We start from the raw sequence: 23,043 nt of genomic DNA, 5'->3' as shown, positions 1-23,043 counted from the left end.
CTTAAATTGATTACAGATAATGGCAATGAAATCCAAACTTCAGCCAGTGTGTCTGCTAGTATCTCTGTTGCAGGGGCAACTTCCACAGGTTAAATGCCTCTGTGTTGCAGAATGAGGCTTTTTTGACTCTTTGCAAGGATGAGGGAAAGAAGAGTTGCCTTGCTACCCAGGCTTCTTCCAGGCCACTCAAAGATATCAGGGTGTAGGAGCATGTTAAAAGAACAATTATACAAAACAGAAAACTTGTAACCCAAGTAACAAAGCCAGCTGTGTTACGCCAGTGTAACTCAGAAGGTCACCACATCCCTGCTTCACAGCAGGAAGCAAGTCTAGAGCAGCATTCCTTCCCCTCACCTAAGACAAGTTAGAGAAAAGAAACAACAGCTTGAGTCTCTTACATTTGGGGACTCCACACCTAGGAACTGATCCCAAACCAGCACACAGCTCTGTTGCTTGGCCAGGTTGCAGTGTCCTTCACCATGGGACCAAACCCAGGGGAGGAGATGAACCCTTATGCTCTGCCCGCTGGGTTAAGGCAGCACTGCATGGGGCTGGCTGTGGCTACGGCTGGGTGACAGGCAGAAAGGATGGGCCATGCCATGCACATCTGAGCTGTGGCTTGTAATCTGTGCGAAATGTTGCTACAGAACCTTCTACCAGAGGAGCTAATCCTTCTGGTTTAGCAATATGTGAAATCTGGGTTTGTTTACCTGATTGTGACTACTGATGGCCAATTTGGGACCATCCTTTCTCTGACTTGGCTCATATGGGAGGAATATCAATGATTTCGTCTGTGCTAGTAGAAGAAACAAGTCAGAACATGTTCACCGGCTCATGGACTCCACTGGTATCCAGCTGGCTAAACTCTCTTTCCCTTGAATGAGGTCGACAGATCCATACTGAATCCAGAACTGGTTCCTGGCCCAAGCTATCCCCAAATGGTGCTCAGGCATTGTCTGGGGAAAGTTAGCTTCCACAGGCCAGCGCTGTGCAAATGGTGCTGCAGTCTGGAGACCACTCAAGTCCATGCTATGGCCCTCTTCAGGTTACTAGTACTGACGTAGCCAGTGCTGCTAAATGATGGGGATCCAAGTGCCAAATATGCCTGGTCGGGAGTTATCGGGAGATTAGGTAAACTGGGAGATGCTTAAGCTGCTGTGACCTTGAAAACAGTGTTTTGCTTTGAAGCACAGACACTTCTGTCTCTTCTTATATGAAACTGATGGTGTTCAACCAAGGCAAAGTCCTCCTGCTTGTGGGTATCTTCTTTCTGCTCTGCTGATCTATTGTCCATATTCTTCTCATTTATACAAGCTCTCAGATGTTTCATGCAGAAGGAGACAGGAAGCTACTGAAAGATCATTAATAGGTTCAAGACATTGAGAATGACATGAAGGGCTAATGAATCTAGCCGTCATAGCTGGGAATGGTTTTTTCCTGGTCTGAGGGAACCAAACTTGCTTGACAGTTGATTGATTGTGTCCTCATAAGTGGGTACTTTTTTTGTATTCATCTTTCTGTGTTTGCACCTCATAAATTTGCTCTAAATTCTCTGAAAGCTCGAAGAAAATTTGTCAAAACTGTCAAATTTGGGATGGACATTCATTAAAGGTGATTAATCCACAGAATGCAGCTTTTGACAATACTATAAGACCTCCCATAGAGTTCAGAGTAGTCTCCTGAAAACATAGTATTTGCTAGAGTAAACACAGAGAAAAGCAAGCAGTCAGCCAGGCTTGTCTTCAGGACAGTCTTGTAAAGGACAAAACAGATCTGATGTTGTGTTAGGTTTTGGGAGAAATCCAAAGAAAGATAATAGAGGAAGGATCTGTTTCTTCCAACTATCCAAAAACAAACCTAGAAAGTTTAAATAAAGAATAATAAAAGTTTCATGCGCAAATTGACTCGGGGCACCTTTTTAACTTGCTTCAGTGATGTTTTCATGGCTGATTAGATGAGCCTTAGATGAGCTGGCAGTGACCTTGGCAGTGCTACAAAAGCAATTTTTACATCAGCCAGCATAAGGAATTCCACACTTTCTATCAAATCCCTCCTAAAAAGATGCCTGCTTGCCCTTGCAATCTGGATTCGCTTCTGCGGTTGCCCAGATCTTCTCACTCAGTTCATGCTCCTGGCTACTATTCAGTTGGAAAGGACTCGAGGGTGGCTGCATATGAGGTTACCCTTCACAACCTCTTTTACTGCCCAGAAAGATTACCCAGGGGGAATGCCAGGTTTTTGACCACTTGCCTTTGATCCCCAGGCCTCTGGAAATCCCATGCAAAGGGCTGCTTGTGCCTGCACAGATCAGCTCTCTGGCATATGGGAGGTACACTGGGAGGCAGTGGACCTGGCAGAGATGCTCTGTGAAGGTGATGTGCATCTAGCCGGCACATCTAGACTGCACAGCTCAGAGATGCAGACTCCTGGGGGATCCCAGGCAGAAATACCTTAGAGTGTGTTGTTCCTGCTGGCACCCCAAGCATGTGAGGCAGACCAGGACATCAGTCTTGAATGCCAGGCACAGCATCCCCTCCCTCTCCCCAGCCCCCCAAGAGGCAGCGATGCAGATTCCCACATGGGACACGGTCTAAGCAGTCACCAAATCTCCTTGTGCTTTAAGGCTAAGAATGAAAAAACACATGTACACAAAGAGGGGGCCAGCCACAAAATTCAGCTGCTCCTTCTTCCATCTTCAGCCCATCAGCTGCTCTCTCAGCTGTACATGGGGACATTAGCTGCTTCCAGCAGAGACAGAGGGAGATGGAGCCTGTACAGAGGGCTGTATAGAGGGCTAAGGGACAAAAGAGGGGAGCACTGAGGCTTTTGGCATGCATGAGAGAAAGATCTGAGCACAGAGCAGTGAAGACAGGCAGATTTCCCATCCCAGCACCAGTAGCAGCTGGCTGGTCTCTTTGGATGCAGTCACCTGAAAAGGCTGTTGGAGTCGCAGGATGATACAGAAGACAACAGAGAGGAATGGGGTCACTGGGCATCGACGCAGACCCCATCTGAATGGGGGAAGTGCGCAGCTGCCGCCGCGTCGGGCAAGAAGGGGATGCGGGATGTTACAGACCCCAAAGTGCCTTTTTCTTCCTACCAGCTGCTTCTCATTTTGGCTTGAAAGGAATTTGCCATGCAGGCTTGGCCAGCTCATGCTCTCTGCTTTCTCTGACTTCAAAAATATTTAAGCAGATTCACATTGCTAATATGTGGGGGAATTAGAGACTGTCAGCAATAGCTTCTGACTTAAAATACTGAGTGTCAGGTATTAACTGAACCCAGAAATGCAGCTATCTGTGAATATTTCGAAGGCAACTTGTCAGTAGGGTGTTTCTAATCCTTTTACCAAACAGACTTTTTTTAAACTTGGGGATTTTTTTGTCTTTGTCTCTCTGACCCTAATAAACCCTGATTCCCACAACTTGTGGGTGTTGATTTTCCAAGAAAAACATCAATGGCACTCTGTCACCACCCTCCACGTTCCCAAGGAGGCTGCTGGAGGCAAGTTGTCTCATTTTCCTATGTAAATGAAGAACAGAGATTTTAGAGCGAACTGCTGATTCTGGGGAAGAGGTGTTGTGTGTGCCAGCGCGAGCAACACTCCCACCATCGGTCCTCGACACTGACGGAGTTCAGCTGTTTCGTGATAAAAAATCAGGCGTTCCCTCGCCAGACATCTTGCATTTCAATGAATAATTTTTCACCCAACTACTTCCCAGCCTGCTTTGATTATGTGCACTCCATATATTGACACAGTAACACGGAGTTGAGGAATGGTGGATCTATCCCATAAGGGGAATTGCAAAGCTGAAACCCCTAAGGCCGCAAACCTTCTGCCAGCCTGAGCAGTTTTGTAAAATGTTATTAGGCTGTATTTGGACGAGAGGGTAGCTGAAGGAGCTGTTATTCAGTATTTACATAACATTACTATGGAGCGACTTTGGATTTTTCTTTTCTTTGAAGTGCATAAAATGGGTTAAACAACCAGGTGACGGAGCTGTTGGCAGAGCCAACTTGACAAGAAGAGAATTGCCAGTGAGTGACAGTTCAATGGCCCCTGGATGAGGGATTTCAGTGTTTCAGGCACAGGAAGCAGGGGCGTGAGGGAGTTACGGTCTGTAACTATCACAGGGTAATGTACTGCCTAATGCATATGGGTGTACATGTGCTGCTGGCCTTCAGCAGATAAGGCTGCTGGCCACTGAATAGCCAACGCCTCAAGAAACAGAGTGGGGACACAAAGGATCTATACGGGCATCTTTACTGCCCTTATCACCATGGTGTTGGAGCATAGCTTGGTGGCTGGTTTTAGCAGATGATCTAATTCAGCTGAGGGCACCTGGAGTTTGCTTCATTAGCAAATGATAATAGTTGGTGGAGGGGAAGAATTGTGTGCGAATCACCATTTTGCACTTTTATTTCCTCCTGATTGCACTGCCCAAGGCTCGAGATGGGTGAGAGCCACTGCCAGCTGATGAAGAAGGATAGTACCCTGCCTGGCTTCACCACACTGGGCACAGGCAAGGCAGGAATTCATGAAAACTTCTCCTTTTTCCACCTCATCTCTCCCACTGATAGATTGGCTGCACCACACACAACCCTCACCCTACATTTCAATTCAAGCCACCAAAGAGATGTTTTTTCAAATGTCCAACCTTCGAACACTTAGCAAAGTTGGACTGAGCCAGCAAGACTCTAGAGGCTGGTTTGAACTAGACACACTTCACGGTCCATCCTGCAGAAACCAAACCTTCTCGGGAACTTGCCGACAGCATCTGTTATGTCTGTGCTCATAAATAAAATAGGCCTTGGCTCTCTGGCTGGGCTGGAAGCCACATGGCACAGCCCGGGTTGTGTTGCTAGCGGTAAACTCCTTCGCTTCCCCAAACAGGGTGACCATCCTCGGGACTGTTTCTGGCCTGGACTATGCCCTGGTGCCTTTGACTTGGAAGGTGACCACAGACCAGCCTGCACTAGCATGTGCTCACAGTTAAACAGCAATGATTCGAGACAGCCCTGGAGCCTGTGCCTGACCACAGCTGGGCTATCAGCACAAAATTAGCTCAGGCTGAGCACTGGTACTGCAAACAGTCTTTAGCACTGCAGCCCTAGGTGTAGCAGTGTCTCGTCTCTATATTCTCATTATATATCCTCCAGCAAGGAGACAGTGGATGGTAGCAGTCTTTTTAATCTAATGAAACGAGGCATTACTAAGTGTGATCTAGTTACCTGGTTCCCACAGTTCCACGTGTCTCTGTGCTGGATGGATTCAGGCAGCACGCGACTGTCCATATGTTGAAACTATGCATTTCCCAGAAACCTTCTGCTACGGAGGATTAGGGAAAAGCTATGAAATAGGGGAGGGGGAATAGATAGGCTTGTTTGACAGTTAATAAAACAATAAAATATACTTCGTGTGTGCCTGCATTTCTAGGGACGTATCAGCAGCTGCTAATACCATGTCATCTGTTTTTTATTCATGGCACTGCTGGACTGTGGATAGATAATCTCTCTATATAACTCATTCATTTCTAAGCGTAACGGGAAGCTGTCACTAAGAAACATGTTTCTCTGCCAAAAGTGGGCAGCCTGTCTTTCCACTGGGGAAACACAGGACTCTGGAGTCCCTCAAGCTGCTAAGATCCAAGTAACATTGTCTTTTAATTATATTGAATATTTAATACTGGAATGCTTGTGTTTCTGCTGTATTTTCCATGATGGCTGACAGAATGATCTGCTCAAGCTACAGAGAAATCGATGCACTTGTCCGATTTTTCTGGTTGAAATAGGCAGATGTTTACTCCCCAGGTGCTGAGCCAGCTGAGGTGCCTGTGGCTCGATGAGATGAGCTCCCAGTTGCACCCATGGTGGTACTTGGGCTACCTGGGTTGCAGCCCCCAAGGAGAGCCCCCTCAGACAGCAGCACTGCCCTCTCAGGACAGGATTTGGCCTGAGTCAGGTTAGATATTTACAGTGTTGATCATGGGCTGAGTTGATCTCCAAACCCTCTTGGAAAGAAACAGGTATTTGTAGGACTTTAGGCCTATTTTAGGATGAGATAAGTTGCCCCTAGAAGCTTCCCCCAGGATACAAGGGGATTCTTCTCCCCAGAAGCCCTCCTCATCATCCTCCCATCCTGTGGCCAACACATGCCCGTAACACAGCAGTATCGTCACTAAACCTACATGACAATGACGATGTCTAGTGCAAGGAGGCATCAAAATGTGTTTTGCATGTCACCTTGTGTAGCAAAGCCTTACTCTGCATCACTTGCATCTCACCTCCTCCTTTTCCTCTCTCCAGCTCTCAGGAGGTCTCCTGTGAGCAGATCCCAGTCTGCTCCCACAGTGGGTCCAGCAGCCCTTGTTAGTGGGGTCACACTAATGAGAACTCATCCAATACCTACATGAAAGAGCTGTGATACTTGAGGGGGTTGACACAGAATCAGTATGACCCATCCCTCATGCAGGCTCCATCTCCCCTTCCCAAGGAGCTCTCGGGGTTGCCCTTCCTCTTCCCTCTTGCCTTTAGTGCTTGCCGTGCTCTGCTGTTATTCAGGGAAGTTGTCTTCACATCTAACTGGGAAGAGACACATGTATAGAGTGTACCTGTATATAGTGTCTCTGTATAGAAATAAGCACAGTGCATGGAAGAGGGACTCATCCCCTGTGGTTAATGTGTCAGTGCTGAATGCTCCTTAAAATAAAGCCAAGGAGATAAAGACAGAGCCTGGGCATTGCATGCACTGAGGTTGTCTTGGTGTGGTTCTCTCTAGCACAGGCTGTGCCTGCAGCCCAGGGCTTGGGAGGCTCTTCTTTAAGCAACGGAGAAATGCAGGGAGGCCGCGCTGGGAGTGTCAGCCAGCTGTGGCCCCATACATACCTCCTTGCACTCTCTTCAGTGCCTTTGCAGAGGCTTTCTTGGTGCAGGTTCAAATCACAGAGCTGCTACTGAGGCTCCATTCTTTCCCTGTCACCTCCCAATACCACTAATAAAGCTCTCCCTTTCCTCTAAGTTATTATTTGAACAAACTTAAGTTGTTTTGGAGGGGAGGGAGGGAATGAGTTTACTACTTCAAGGCTGCAGGAGCTGGGGTTGCAGAAGAGCCCTGGCCTGTCCCTCTCACTGATGAGGCAGAAGCGCTTTGCAGTTGCAGCATTTCAGATAAACCTCTCAGGCATGGCCCAGGACACAGTGAAGGGTGTCTGGGTCATTCTGCTAATAAGATTGCAGTGCCTAATGAGTTCATCTCCACTCTCCTGCCTTTCCAAGAGGGAAAGCAGAAACCTCAGAGCGCTTCCATGTCAGGTTTGACTTCACAAAGGAGTTGCCCACTCCACAGATGAACAGGAATCCCCTGGATGATGCACTGATGCCATCAGGGCTGGCAGTTGGATCCATTGACCCAGTATTGAGGTATTAAGTTTTGTGGAAAGTGTTATGTTTGCAAGTCCAGAGAGCTTAGGCTGCAAAGTGTTGCTTGTCCCAATCTGGAGAAGAAATTGAGGAGTACAGGGGGTCCAGAGCTGTGAAAGCACTCGGCTCACTGCCACACAGAAAAGCCTCAGGGACAGTGTCTTTGGCTATGAAATGACTGGGGTGTGTGCCAGAGACTCTACTATATGGGAGCATGTGTCCCTCAGCCCTTCGTCCTGGCAGGGGGAGAGCGCCCACCAGGAGCGGGCTCTTTTTCCCCAGGGCCACAGCTCCAGCGTGCTGGGACCCTGCTGATTTCTCTAGTAAAAACAACAGTTGATTTATAGTGCATTGTTCTTCACATGCGTTTTTGCAAAGAGGGTCCTGTAGCAGGGGGGAGCAGCAGGGGAAACCTTGGCTGAATAACATTGCTCTGACAGCCCACCCCCACCAGCAAAGTATGCTCAGCCCTCGCTGCTCCAGCTGAAGGATTTCTGCTGGTGTAACCCGTCCAAAGTTCAGGCCAGACAGCTGCAGCTCCGACCTGCACCCCCAGGCTGCTTTTTCTGATGCAGGTTACATGGAACATGCCAGGAGGGTGTGGGTAGGAAGGAGTTGAAGAGCAGCAGATACAGAAGGGTCTCAGCAGCTGCCCAGGCAGCTCACAGTGCACCATGGTCCAGCTCTGCAGCACTGAGGACACGGTTCGGTTTCTGGTTTGAATGCTACCTGTTCTTCCTGATTTATGCCTGTGGGATTCACAAGCTATCTTGCTGACCACCCCACTGTATTGGATGCAGAAGGTTCTGGGCCCACTTTCTATTGATTTCCCCGGTCTCAGAGACCAGTCCAGTCTTCAATGTGTCTGCAACAGAAGTTTTATTAATGCAAAATGAATATCCCTCTGGAAAATGAAGTCCAGAAATTAATAATGAATTAAAACAACTTGCCACAGGCATTGTTAATGAGCTCTTTGTCTGCACGGCTCACATGAAAGGAGGTCATTGCTCAGCTGTTCCCGTTGCGAACGGCAAGCAGATTAACCGCTAACGTTGAGCACGTGGGTCTCTCCTGAGACAGCGGGATAGCTGCATCTCAGTTTGTGCACGCCAGGGTTTTCCTGCCCTTATCCCAGCTGTGTAGGTTTGCCTTGAGGAGTCTTTGCTACCTGGAGAAGACACCTTCCCCCTCTCCCCTCCAAAGCCTCAGGTTGTCTGTCTGTATCGGGAGGACATAGGACTCATACCACTGGAAAAGACAGTAACCTTGCAGAGCTTACGAGGAGAGTGGAAAGTAATCTTGGAGGGGACTAGCAGGGCTTAACTTCACTGCCGTAAGCCTCTTCAGGGACGCTGGCCCAATAACTAACCTGGCACCGCTCCAGTGCTGGGTCTGCATCTATTGTTCTTTTCCTTATCCTGCAAGGCAAAGGGTTATCCTCCCTTATCTTCTACCGCAGGCTTTGGAGGAGGCCCCACAACAAGGGCAGTAGAGATCATGCCCCTGCCGAGCCCTGGGGGCAGGAGGGGGGCTATGCTGGGAGAGGAGCAGCTGCCACCAGGCAGTAGGTAAAGGAAGGCTGTCACACCATGCAGACCGCCTCTCTGCAGCTTTTTCAGCAGCCAGGTCTCGCTAAGCAGAGATAAGGAGGCAACATTTACCCATCCTGCCTGGGGAGGGTGGCTGAAGGCAGGTTCTTTCAGGTGCTGCTCCTCACTCGATGCCTGGAGCTGGATGTAGCAGTGTGTGGAGCAACAGACGCTGGGCATTACTTCTCCATGATGTGGCTGGACATCAGAAGGGGATTTTAACCCTTGCCAGTAACACATGTGACAGTGCTGGCTGGCTCTGCTCTGTTCTGCTTTCTTGCAAAATACAAAAGCTCAACCTATCCCCTCCAAGTGCTTAACCCAGGCTTGAGAAAATGCTGCTGTGTTTGAGGCATGCTTTTTCACCACCCTTCCTCACCCTTGCCTCTCAGGTGGGACACCCAGCAAGGCTGGCTGATGTCTTTCTTCCTTGCTTGGCAATACAATCGCCCATTTATCAAAAAGCTGAGTCACCGCAGAGCCCTGGGAGCCAGGCAGTGCCAGCCACGCAGCGCCACCCCTGCAACGCATGCTGTCGCGGGGCTTCACCTCCACCAGCTGCCCCAGCAGCAGCCCCGGCCACAGAGGGGTCAGTCCTGCCGTCTCCTGCACCCATCACAGGCCATGCATTCCCACCCCTCCTCCTGTGGTAGTGCTGGGCTGGGAAGAAATCCCCTTCTGGTGCAGAGAGAGAATGGGGAGAGAAAGAAGCAGGGAGGCTTGGGCAGGAGTGGGGGAAAAGCAAGACTTAGACTTTTCAGACTGCACATTGACAGGCACAAAACCCTCTTCCTCTCTCACCTCCCAAGTTTATGTTTGTTTATCTGTTGTTAAACTGAAAACTCATCCAATGCTCCCAGTAAGTACATGCACAGAGCCTACGTATCTCTGAATTCACATGCCAGTCTTACCATCCTCTTCATCACAGTACCTGGGTACCTCATAAGCCAGACTGTAGCTTGTCCTTAAAAAGGTTTGGCAAAGGGAGGTTCATCTTACAGGAGACAGGGATGCTGGGAATGTCCATCCCACCCAGCACAACGCCAGGGGAAAAGTATCTGAAGGGTCTCCAAAGACACTGGTGTAGCTGGAGTGCTCTTTGCTTGGGTCCCTGAAGAGACTTAAGGGGACAAAGGACGTGACCATGGCCCCACACCTGGTCTGCTCAGCTCTGAGTGCTGGTCAGGAGCTGGTTCGAGAGTCTGGGAAAGGCAATGCAGCAGGTAGCACAGACATAGCAGAGACTCCAGCAGCTGTGCCTGAGAAGTCTGACCTGGGAATTAAAATTAAGCTTGTTGCATCCCACCTATTCATTATCTGCCAGGCTGTTCTTCCTACACAGCAACTTACATCGTATTTGGAGGTTGCTTTAAGGTAGTACTGCATTTAGGTATGGCTATTGCTTCTTTCTTTGCTGGCATGGTGGAGGAACCACCCTTGCATTGGGTGCAAAGACAAGGAGCAGTTTGGATGTTGCTGCTAACTGCATTGGGGCATAGCAGGCAGATGGGTGGGTGAAGGACAGCATAAAGCTCAAATGAATGCCAGAGAAGTATTTCAGGCTTGGTTTAGCTGTGACAGGTACTAGGACAGTGCTAGGTTTAGGACCATTTTTAAAGAGTGGTTCAGTGTCTTATGAATCTATTTGGAAATTTAATACAACTCAAGGTTTCTTTAAACATAAGCTGTGTTTGTATTTACAGGACAGGACAGTCAGTTAGGACAGCAGGGTTCTCAGGTTTCTGCACAGCATCATCATTTCATCTCAATTTAACAACAGGCTCACGTCTGGGCTAACTCTGACTCAGCTGCTTCGCAGACTCCTTGGGGCAGTCAAGCCTGCAGACAGCTTTATTTTCACTGAGGCTTGTAGCACAGAGATTTGTAGACCAAATCCTTATGAGCAGTCACCAGGGAACATTGCTGGGGTCTCTGACCCCAGCTGTGCTGTTGTAACTATTGCAGCTCTGGGATCTGGGGCTGTTACAGGCTGTGGGATGACAGGCTGTGGGATGACAGGCTGCATCTACCCGAATCCTTTATTACCCCTGTTTCCTACCAGTGATGCTCAGGACGAGAGCTCTGTTATGGCCAAGACTTCAGTAGTCCACTAGGAAACACAGGAGATCAGGAGAGCTGGTGAAAATTATAGAGGCAGGAGGATGCGTTAGACTTAAGGTTTTGCAGAAAAGGTAGTAATGCACCATCCTCCAAGTGGAGTGAATAGTTTCTCTGAGCTTGCCTTTTATGCCCTTACAAAGGGTATTTTGAAAGTGTGTGCTATTTTCCTCTTTTTCTTCCCAAGTGTCTAAATTTGAGGATATATCCTTATTTCTAAATGACAAGCAATACTGAATGGAAAACTATTTTGTTCTGTCATTTACTTCTCATTTGGTCCTGTCACATCCTATCTTTTGGCACTATGTATTTTCTTAGTGTTATGAGCATATGTCTGTTCTGTGTGTGAGAGAGTGGGTGTCTGAAATGTGTTTGCAAAGGTCCTTGATAAAAAGCTTTAACAACTAAAATTATCAGAGCGGCAAGAGTGCGCTGGTCGTGATAGATCTGAACACTGCCAGGCAGCAGGTCATCCATCTGCAGAGACACTAAGCACAGAAGAGATCAGAATCACCAGGTTTTTAGTACTTACCTAGAAGGGAAACTACTGCTCATTTAAAGGAGCTAATGTTGCTTGCAGATTTAGCTTGGACACCAGAGGGAACATAAAAGCAACAGCAGTGGAGTACCTTCAAGGACAGCATTTCCCTCCGGAAGCACAGTGCAGTTCTATCCAAGTTCTCCTCATTAATCACTTACTTTCTTGTTTTCCAGCCAAAGCTTTTGGCCAAGGAGTTGCTTGACTTGGTGGCATCTCATTTCAACCTGAAGGAGAAGGAGTACTTTGGAATTGCATTCACAGATGAAACGTAAGTCTGAGAAATTAAAGACCTAAGAGGCAACTCTTAGATCCCAGGAAATCTTGACAGTTTTGTACTAAGCAAAATGACCAGTGTAGAAGACCTGTGTACCCCAAGGTCCTAGACCAAGGTCTAGGGAGACATGGACCTCACTTCAGAGTCTGTCCTGTACTGCCTCTTCTTCAGAGGGCTGGAGGCCTCTCGTGGCAAGTTAAGCATGGCCAGAGGTGTACAGAGGCAGTAACAATTCCTTCCTAATCCCATGTTCAAAGAGTTGGTGTCTTTTGGCATTAGTAAAAGGTTAGCTTAAGCCCTCATGGACTTAAGAACTACTCACTAGTTGAGAATTATTACCAGATTGGTGGAACTGTTCAGTTAAAGTGTTAATCAGTTTATCCACTCAAGCAGGCTTAAAAGTAATGCTAAATTATTTCAATGAAAGAAAAAAAAAAAAACTCAGAAAATTACCCTATTATTTCTGATGTTTTAGATCCCAGATTAGAGTTTCTTAAAAAAACGAGAGAAGAAAGTGTAAGAAAGGAATGGATTGCCAAACTTAGCATGGACAAAAAGCATTTTTAAATACAAAATTTCCATTGTGGAAAGGATTTGACCTTACCAGGAATCACACAACAGCCTTATGGCAGAGCTAAGCCAAAGGATGGGACCCTGACCCTGACATCACCTCAGGCAATGTGTTCGCCTTGAAGCCCAGCTCCCAGGTTCTTAGTATTACCACAAAATTTGAGGTTTTGTCTCAGGACAGGTCATTTCTACTGCCTGTTTAAAATGCAAGCATAAAATTAGCACTGGAAAAACCCTAAAGGTTTGCCAAATGCTATGATTAGTCCTAGACTTTGACCTCTCTGCTACTGCACAATCTCTGCTACTTTTTTCCAGCTGCCTGTTCTCTCTCTGTAGTCAGACTGTTCTCAGCATATGGGCTGTGCCTTGTATACATGCCCACCATGCTCCACCTTGGTTTGCAATAGGGTATTTTTTGTATATTATATATTTGCATACGTATCAGGAAGTAGCTTCCCACACCTATATTGTTTTAAAAAACTCAAGATTTTCAAGCCAATGCTGTGTTCCCAGAACAGCTGAGTCATGGGTATTACTGTCATAAGCCAGCTCCGCGCTCCTGGCGAAGTGGCAGAGAAATGTAAATTATCTGCTGGAATAAGGATTTAGGATTGAGTAATCAGGGACAGCTGGATAACTGCACAAACATATCCATTTTAATCTGAGCAGTGATCGCCCCTTTAGAGCCAGTTCCTTTTGCAAGCACCTGCCTTGGGCAACCTGAGGCCATCTCAGGACACAGCTCCCAGAATGGAGGAACGCTCAGCATCTGGCACATGCAGAAGCAGGACCCAAATCAGAGGACATCCCAGAATCCATCCCATCTCACTGACATGAGCAGCTCTGCCCTGTAGGAGATCTCCAGCCCAACACAAATTAATGAGACTGGTCCTCAAAGGAGGAACAGCAGGAGGTGCTGGTAATTTATAACACAGGAGGAGGAAATTGCTCCTCACCAAGGTGTTATTTCTTACTGGAGGGAGCAAGTTACTCAGTGGGTGCTGCCTAAGGGGTGCAGGAAAGCCACGCAGGGAAGCCAAAGCAAACTAAAAGATGAAAATGTTCCTTTGACAGTCCTAACAGCACAGGTTAAAAGCAAGAAACGCATGTCGGACTGCAAGCAGATAGTAGCTGAGCAAGTCCCAGCTCTCGGCTCAGCTGAGTGGGCACAGGGCTCCCCTAGGAGTGCAAGGGAAGCTAATGAGGTGGTGTCAGCAATTAGAGAGAGCCCAGCCTCCCCTGGGGCTTCCAGGTTTAACACAGAGCGGCATGAACAAAGATCTGGGTTAGCGATGGGAGGAAGCACCAAAGGCTGACAGATGCTGTCAAGGCAGTGCTCAAAGGTGCGCAGCGGATGCAGATGGATGTGTACTGTCTAGACAGGATTTCAAAGGGTGAGGTGATGGCATCCACTCACTTGGTCACCTTCTTGACCTGTAGGCAAGGTGGAGCAGGGTGCATTCTAGGAGATGCTCAGCCAGCCCAGATAAAAGATTTGAGGACATCCTCATTAAATCTAGTAAACGCAACCCAGAAACATACCAGTAAGTCTTAGCTGATAGGGAGCTTGGTCTGCAGCCCTTCTGCTGTCCCACAGTGAGTCTGACCTTTGCACTGAGGCTTCTTCAGGGTTGTGAAAATAACCTTGACAAAAATATTTCCTCTTCAGCTGTAAAAGCTTTGAATAGAGTTGGCACAAACAGAAATTGTTTTATTTGACTGAACACAGCCAAAAAAATATACTTGGAGGGTTGGACTGAGTCTTGGAAATAGATGTCCTGTGTCACCTTCAGAAAATAAACTGGGCTGTCTGCACCACAGATCTTAACCTGCAATGTGAAATGGAAGTTTAAAAAAATAATTTCTTCAAAAAGTAAGAAAAAGAGTCTCTTAATGTGTGTTTGCAGAGCACCTAACCCAGCCCTATAGCTGTTACATACCAGGCACACAAAAAGAAACACTTTAATTCTGTGATGCAGGCCCTTAGGGTTTTCCTTCTCTTCACTCTTTGCTGTGCCTTACTTGAAGGGAACTCATAACCAGCTAAAACAGAACAAACCTGGTTCATAAATGTAGTCTAGGATTGACTAAAGTGCAAGTTTAGAAAGAAGAAAAGCCACTGAAGTATTAAATCAATTCTTCTATTTAAGAGTAAAAGCTCTATGAGAGTAATTTATTTAGAAATGATTTGGACTGGGGGTTTCCATTCATTAGTTGTCCTCTATCATGACAACCTAAGAAGAAAATCAATAGGAACAACCTTTGCGTTGGCGACTTAATAGTTTCTTGTGATAATATAGGGTCATTACTGCATTCAGCGTGACTAAAATTAGATTGTCAGACTATTATGGAGGAGAGAATAACACCTCCTATTCTAACGATCATAGGAACGCTTCATGGTGTGAGCCATTAACTGCAGGAGAGCACAGGTCAAAAGGGTGTCCCTGTATGGCATGTGGGGCCAAGCTTCACATGAAGCTGGAAGAGCTATATGCTCATTGATTAAAAGTGAAAAGGAATGGGGAAAGGGCTTTTTATTTTCAGTTCAGCTGATTATGAATCTCCGCTAACCGCCCTTTCCCTTGGCATCAGCTCTTCCAGCGTTCACTGAGAGCAAGTGGTCAGGATTACCCTTCTGTTCACTGCAGACGCCCCGTCTGGGCCATAGGCAGATTTTCCACGTCTTTTACTTGTCCTTAAATGTGAGCCACCTGCTCCATGGAGAACTACCAACTTTTGCATCCCACAGCTCTTCCTCTCTGTGGGTCCAACCAAAAGTTGATCCAAACCCTTTTGCCCCCTCCCCAGAGGAGAACCTGCAGAGCAGCTTCTTCAGCTAGCTCATACATAGGATAAAACCTGCAAGGCATTGAGGCCCCCGTTAGTTGTTTTACACTTGTGCTAGAACTGTACTAACATGATAAGGTAATGACAGCGAGTGCCCTTGCTGAGCAAGGGTACTATGGCCGAGGGGATGTCAAGGGAAGAGCCACTCTTCCCTGGAATACTCTCTCATCTCTGGGAGCAGAGGGGAAGCCTACCTCTACCCTGCAGCCACGTGGCAGAGCCAAAATGAGCGACCCAGGTGTCCCATGTCCTGGCTGAACAGAATGGAGGGTGCAGCTCTCAGAATAATGTCCTGCTTTGGGGTTAGACCAGTTCCTTTGTCACCAAGTCCACCACTTTGCCAAATCCATATGGTTCAACTCGTATAGCTCCTTGAGCTTTGCAGCCCCTTCAAGAGTATTTCTGTTGAAGGATTAAGACCTTAAACGAGAAAATCTGTGAGCATAAAAGGGGTTTTTGTTTCTGTCGTGATTGATGGAAATGTAAAATAGTTTATATGGTTTCTATTATGTGAATTGGTCTTTCTTAGTGTCCATTCAATTCAACATGAGTTTGACACTGAAGAGGCATGAGTTGGTTTATTGATCCAAATACCTTTATAACACAAATCAATGTGAGTCTACTTTTCAGAAAACCGGACACTAACTAGTAAAATGGTATAAACAGAACCACCTGGAGGCAAAGTATTCATTGATGTACTACTCTTTACTGAGAGCCCTGATAAAAGAAAACAGAACTACTGCGTGCAGTCAACAATGTGAACCCTGGACACCAAAATCCATACTCCGTCTGTAACCTAAATGGACCCAGATTCTTTTTCTAAAAGTGATTATGTATTTGTTATTGACACACCAGTTTAACTGCCAACATGAGCACAACCAACAGAGAAAAAAGAATTGGCTTCCAATATTCAACCTCCCTATAGGTCATCATTATTTGTGAATACACTGATATAAATACCCCAATAAACAAATCAATGGCAATAATGAAACAAAAGCTACTTTGTGTCTCTGAATTGAACTAGCTGGACATAGGCATGTATGAATGGGATCCCAGTGCTAGCTGCCTAAATCGTTTCATGAAAGCTGTCAGGATTACTACATGCCTAGGCTTATATGCCCATACTTTTCTCTGTCTTACATGGGATTGTGCTCCATGAATAGTTCTGCCGAAGACAGGAAGACAGCTTTCAGAGCAAAGCGTTTTGTGGTGTAACGGCATTGGAGTTTGGCTCCCTGATAGACCACGTTCACAGGCAGATGCCAGTGACTGCTCGCTGCTGCTATTCTCTACATGCCACACACGCATACTTGAAAAAAAGGAGTTAGGTGACAATCTGCAGTGCAGAAGCCCTCAGCGATGAAAGATTGTAAGTGGTAATTGAGTACAGTGAGCAGTTAGCTCCTGGCAGTGATTTAAGTGACCTTCCTCCTCTGAAGGAGCTATGGATTTAAGCTCCATGCAGATGAGAGTAATGAAACTCTTCAACCCAAAAACTCAGCAGCAATTAAATGTGTTATTCAGTACGCACAACTGCGTACATGTGCAATATAAATGCGTAACCTGGTATGCATACGTATATGCATATATTCTTTTTTGTACTGATTATAGCAACCAGTTTCTCAAGTTAAAATGCAGTGAGAATGAAAAAAGCAAGTCTTTTTGAAATAAGAAATACCTTGAAGTGAATTATTGTTCTCTGCACTGTGGCTTCTCAACCCTTCCTTGAACGTGTTAGGCAAACCCAGACATTTCTGCTGAATAAACATAGAGGTAGACAGTAAGTCCATTGTCAACAAGTCGGTCTCGGTGGGAACCAGTGTGTAATGCCATCAGCTGCTGGTGGCTGCTACTTTGGTGATACAAATGCAGCTGGACAGGTTCAGGATAGGATGTCAGGCTTAATGTGGCTTTTCCTTGCTCTGACAGTGTTTTGTACCTTGGCCTACATGGTTAAATGCTTGTTTTGTACTTCAGCTGGTAATGGGTGAGCATGTCTAGTTTCAAGCCCCATGCGTACTGTGGCCTTCATAGTTAATTTCAACCTTCCTGATCCCTGTTAAAAGAAACATAACAGCACTTCAAGACAATAAAATAGGAAAAATGACAGATTTCAGGAAAGGGGATGCAGTAGGAAATGTGAACACCCCTGATTTTTTGGATGTCCAGGCTGAGAATCTCTCAAAGGGATTTATTTTCTGATGGCCTGGAGCATCTGTCTTCTAAAAACCAAGCCTTGTTAAAGTACATATCTGTGCTGAACCACAGGGCATGGGCAATGCAGGGATCCTGCACTAGTGCTGGGCGACGGCATCCCAGCAGCAGAAATGACAGGAGACCCCATCGTGCTGTGTGCTCAGCTACGCAGCCTGCCGAGAACAAGACCAGTTAGCCTACACACCCAGCCCTGTTAACACGGCCACCCTCATCCCTGATCCCAAGCAGTGTCACTGCACAGCACTGTCCCAGGCTGGGCAGACTGCCCTCAGCCCAGGTACTGCAATAGAGACATATGAAATGACTAGCTGGGCTTGAAAATCTGTATTGTGTCACCCCTTTCCGGTAGCCACGCTGCTAGTAAGTCTGTGCCCCTAAACACAGTTCAGGCTGCCTTTTACCTAGAGAAAAAAAAAGAAAAAAAAAAGAAAAAACTTATTTTAAAATATTGTCTAGAGAAGAAACTGACTGAAAGGTAAACTAATCTTTAATCCCTTAGAGAGTGCAAAGCAGCGTGCTGTGCTGAGGTGAGTGCACACAATGGCCCAGCTGGTCTCCAGGGCAGCCCAGAGCTGCCTGGCCTTGAAGGTCCCTGAGCCGCCAATCTTCTTCTGCACCCACATAAGCAGGGCAGCTGTACAGAAATTCAGGCTGAATGCAAGTGATTCAAAGCCTCCTGAAATGGCTACTTTCCCCTTCATTTATTTTTCTAGAAAAGATGGACTGGAAGAGCTACAAATCCTGTTAAACTGCTGAATAGATGTTGTTGCTTACTTTCCAAAGGGGCTTCTCAGTTGCCCAAAGCACAAGTGCTGCTGAGGAGACAAATTGGCAGACCCTGGTGAAAGCTGAGCGTGTTTGCTGACAGGGTACATTGCTAAGGCTTGTGGCAACCCTAAAGTTAATTTAATTTTTTTTTTTTAAGCCAAGCCACTATTTCTTTTTTTTTTTTTCATTTTCAGTGGAATGAAGAATTATTCTTGAGGATTAGCATGCACTGGTGAATAGGTACTGGAATAGAGGACATCTGAGTTCCATTTCCTGCTTTATTTGTTGCAAGATTCTGCCCAAAGTCACTTCAGTTCTCTCTCCCCTTGCTTATCTAGACAGCAGAGCACTGAAGGCAACGGCTGCCTCTCCCTCTGAGTGAAATCTGGTCTGACTGAAACCAATAGCAAAACGCTTACAGGATGCAGCCCTAGCAACACTAAAGGCGATGGCAAAATTCCCGCCGACTTCAGTGGGGCCTGAATTTTACCCTATGTATTTCCACAGCGCCTAATTTAACGGGGCCTTTATCTCAGCTGGGGAGTGCGATGTCCCTGTAATACAAATAATGGTATTTATAAAACACCTCTCACGCACACACAGCGCTCTACAATGTGGGGAACGTGACAAAGAACAGAGCTCCTGCCCAGGAAAGCTTCCAGCAGCAAGGCACGAATGGATAAATTATAGGAGAAAATAATAGCGACAGGTACCATCTAGGCAAAAGAAAAGCAGCATGCGGTAATTGGAGCTGGAACGCTTCATGGAGCAGCTGTTTTTCAGGAGCTCTCTGAAGGAGGAAAAACGAAGGCTGGGCAAACTTAGGAAGGCTATTGCAGGCATGTGGGTGGTAAATAAACTGTCTGAGGCTGTAGAGTCAGGTTTAGCCTTGAGTGAAATATTGCAGGCGTTGTGGAAACTCTTAACAATAAGGGTTTCTAATGAAAATCTTGACAGACTTTTAATGATACAACTGCTCCAGGGGGTTGTAATAAAAAGGTGAAGCTCATAACGTTTTGGGCTGTCCTGCCTGCTCGGTGCTGCCAGCTTTCACCCTGACAGATTGAACTTTAGCAGTTCGATTCCCAGACTGAAATATTGCCAGGATGATATCGCCTCCACTCCTCAAACATTTACTGTGCGTTTTTCAAATATCACGCAATAGCCGAGGGCAAATAGCATGTGCTTCGGTTCATCTTTTGTAACACCTCAGACCTCGCTGCAATGAGTAGTGAGAAACCTCTTCGGTGCTGGGCTCAAAAGTGTTTCTTCTCTTGCCAGGGGACACTTGAACTGGCTTCAGCTGGACCGCCGGGTGCTGGAACATGACTTCCCCAAAAAGTCGGGACCGGTTGTTTTGTACTTTTGTGTCAGGTAAGTGCACAATGGCAAGCCCTTCCCATGGGATACAGATACAGACAACCCATTCCCCCACAGCCAGGAAATGAGGCTGTCGGTTTCTCACACTGTAGAAACATTTGTGGACAAACAAACGCTTTTACAGAGGTTTCTTTTGAGCTCTTTGGCTTTGAAAAGTCTTCTCACACAAGTGTAAATAAGTTGTAGCCACAATAACACCCATAGCTGCCCACAGAGAAAACCTGTATGAGGGCAAGATCAGACATTTTACATTTTTATTTGTGGGTTTTGAACTCCTGGAAAGCCCAAGCCGGGTAGGGCTGCAGAACAAAGACCTCTTTCTGCCAGGATAACCAACCTGAGCCAGCCACCTGGAGGGAAAACACTTGCTTCCTCGCTGGTGAGCCATCCGTTTCCTCTGGATTGTGCCCAGGGCGTGGGCTATGTCAGGGACTAAATTAATCCCAGTATAGCTCTGTCGTATTTGTCTTCTGGACTCAACCATGTAACGGTGTAATGATTTACCCGCAAATAGCAAATGATGGCATTTTATGCATGGCAGTTGGCTTCTGCATAGGCATAAAACATATTCATAGACTGAACTGGACCAGACTAGAAAGCTTTTAATGAAGATTATGGCAGCCTGGGAGAACTTCTCTTCATCAGGGAATTCTGCAAGGCACTGTTACTATTTGGAAGCTGCTAGAAGCTGCTGGTGTTCTTGTGCACACAATGTCTTTGCCTCCAAGGGAGATATTTTCTAAGAAGACAAATTTGCTCTTGCAGCTTTAAAACACCCAAAGAGAGATTGGGGGTTGGGATGGCATATGTACAAAATTAAGTTGATGGTTTTGACTTACTTTTAATGGATAGCTCATGCCTAGAACTAGCCAGTGCAGTGTTACTGTGTCTTTTGCTGTTAGCCTTTCCACTCCAGTGTTATATTACATCTGACATCACTCTCATTCATTCCATAGTACCCACAGAAAACGGAGACCTACTTTTGAGTTTCTTCCCCTGAGTGAAGCTTTTTTTCCCCTTGCATAGTGATCGTCATTCGTTTAACTGCAGTTACAGGGGAGGCTTCTCAAGAGAAGAGACTCTTTGTTCTGTTATGTCCCCATATTTAGTGGTGGATATATCTTTGGACAAATCAAGGCCATGCAGAGCCCCGTGACTCCAGAACTGGCCTGCTGTCTCTCCCAAGAGAAAAGCTTAGTCTACATTTTAGGTGCTTCAAACCATAAGGGTAGAACCAGAGCTGAACATTTCCAGTGTACACAATCCAGATCCACCTGTACTTAGAATTACACAAAGTTGTTGGTGCTCTTCTGCAAAAGTGTTAGACTTTTAGGAAAATTAAAAAAAAAAAACAACAACACAAAAACCAACCAACAAACAAAAAAAACCCAATCAACCAACCAAACTCATTAAGAACATACCAGCTCTGTTATCAAGCATCTTGCCTAGGGGCCAAATTGAGGAGTCTGTGCTAGGGCAGGGATCCCATGGAAAGCAGATTTTAGGAGTGGAACTGCTAAATGTGTGAAAGCCAGTGCTGAGCCACTCTCATATTCATTTCAAAGACCACTCAGTGAGCATGAATATTGCCATCTGTATTGTTTTATGAAAGTTGGCAGCACAGCGGGGACAAGTCATTCCATCAGGATCTTAGCCAAGAGACATCTTAGGACTATGGATCCATACAACAGTTAGTATATGAGTGACCTCTTCTGTTCTGGAATTGTAATCCGTAGGGGAAATCCATATGGGAAAATTCAGCATTCAGTGTCTGAAAAGTGAGTGTGTGAAAGCCAGACTGACTATGGGGTTATACTCTTCTTTGTGGTAGTAATGAAAGGTTTGTCACACTGAGTTACAACTTGAAATGGACTGGAAGGCCAGATGCCTCAAAAGTTAGGAATGGTCATTAACTGACCATGGATTTTCTACTGGTTTTCTTCCCCTGTGGAAGTCAGATGCTGGCAACAGGTTGAAAAAGTTTCCCAGCACTTAAAGAGTTCCCATGTCCATCCCCAAATCTGATCTGAGCAGAAGGAAATTGGGGAAGAAATCAACCCCAGCCAGCTGGCTGAAGGTGGAAAGGCCCCATGTGTCTGTTACCAGCAGTTCCAGTTCTGCCTTGGGAACTAAAGCAAGGGCTGAAGGAATGGTTGTGAAAAGACACACCCATAGACAGGGTTATATTTTGATAATCTGGGGGCGAACAGAGGCTTTCTGAGCCATCCATACCGTAAACAGAATGCTCCCTCTCCCCTGCTGCCATGAGGTGGAAAGCAGAGATAACTAATGCTGTACCATACTTAATTACAAATGTGTTCATTTTTAATGGACTGGGTGCCCGTGACACCTACTATATCATTGGTAAAGGTTTGTCTGTGTTTGCAGGTACCTTTCTTGCATTACCTCTCCCAAGCATTGCAGCAGAGAAAGCTTAGGTTGGTGCTGGGAGTCCTAATTGGGGAGATAGTAATGCAAGTAACTGGATGTGCCAGATGTTCATTACAGAGAAATCTGTTTACTGTATCAGGATTTAGTAATCATGTGGGGTTTTCCCTCTAGTCAAAGTAAATGTACAATTCAACCATGCTGGGTGACTACTGAAGACATGAAGCTTCAGGCAAGAACAGTAAATGGTAGTTTGTGAAGAGAAGAAGCAGCAGAGGAATCATTTTCACCTTTTATGTGACCATCAAATTGTTTTTACCCTTAACATGCCTGCAGCAATGCTGACAGAGAGCATGCCCACCAAGGATGCAGTGGTTTCTAGATTGCTCTAAAAGTACATTTAAAGGATGGGTGCCTTTTTAAGCAAAGGCTTCTTGGAAGAACTGTGCTGAAAAATAGGAGGTTTCACAAGCTTTGCAGCGTGAAATTCTCCTCCCTTATTTAAATCTCTGCAGCACTGTTGAAGCTACATCTTTTGACATACATTTCCTTGGGGTTTGACATTGTTGAACATTGATGTCCAGTGTCTTTACTCTCTTCCATAATGAAAGACCAAAAATTTCACAGCACTGTGTCAGAGAAGGATGATTTTATAAGGATTTTTTTAGCGTTCATTCAGAATAAATTGTTTCTGCCCTTGTACGCTTGCACAGCTAACTGAAGCCTCTCTGTCTTCAGGTTGTCATCTAGTGCTTCTCTGGAAGCTTTCCACTGAGAACAACATAGGAATCTAGGAAGCGATCAGAACTGCTTGGGCAGCTGTGAACTGCCCCATGGCTGATCTTGTGCAATATTATTTTATGAGACTCTGCTAATATCCATTTATATAGCTTTAAAGCTACACATGAAAGCAAGAGGGAGTGCCATGTGTC

General features: G+C 46.1%; 1 protein-coding gene across 7 annotated transcripts in view; it reads left to right on the top strand.

Annotated features, from left to right (window-relative positions):
• The window catches only part of FRMD4A (FERM domain containing 4A), a 383,615-nt gene that overhangs the window by 267,160 nt on the left and 93,412 nt on the right, over positions 1-23,043 (top strand). For all 7 annotated transcript variants that reach the window (XM_064443502.1, XM_064443480.1, XM_064443467.1 and 4 more), the window contains exons 3-4: positions 11,841-11,935; positions 19,625-19,717. In XM_064443502.1, coding sequence (XP_064299572.1) covers positions 11,841-11,935; positions 19,625-19,717 — 188 coding nt within the window. The remainder of the gene's footprint in view (positions 1-11,840; positions 11,936-19,624; positions 19,718-23,043) is intronic.

Source organism: Phalacrocorax carbo, chromosome 1 (assembly GCF_963921805.1).
Source record: "Phalacrocorax carbo chromosome 1, bPhaCar2.1, whole genome shotgun sequence".
NCBI classification, from domain to species: Eukaryota; Metazoa; Chordata; class Aves; order Suliformes; family Phalacrocoracidae; genus Phalacrocorax; species Phalacrocorax carbo.
Note: the sequence above shows the minus strand (reverse complement) of the source record. Positions and strands in the feature narration are given on the sequence as shown.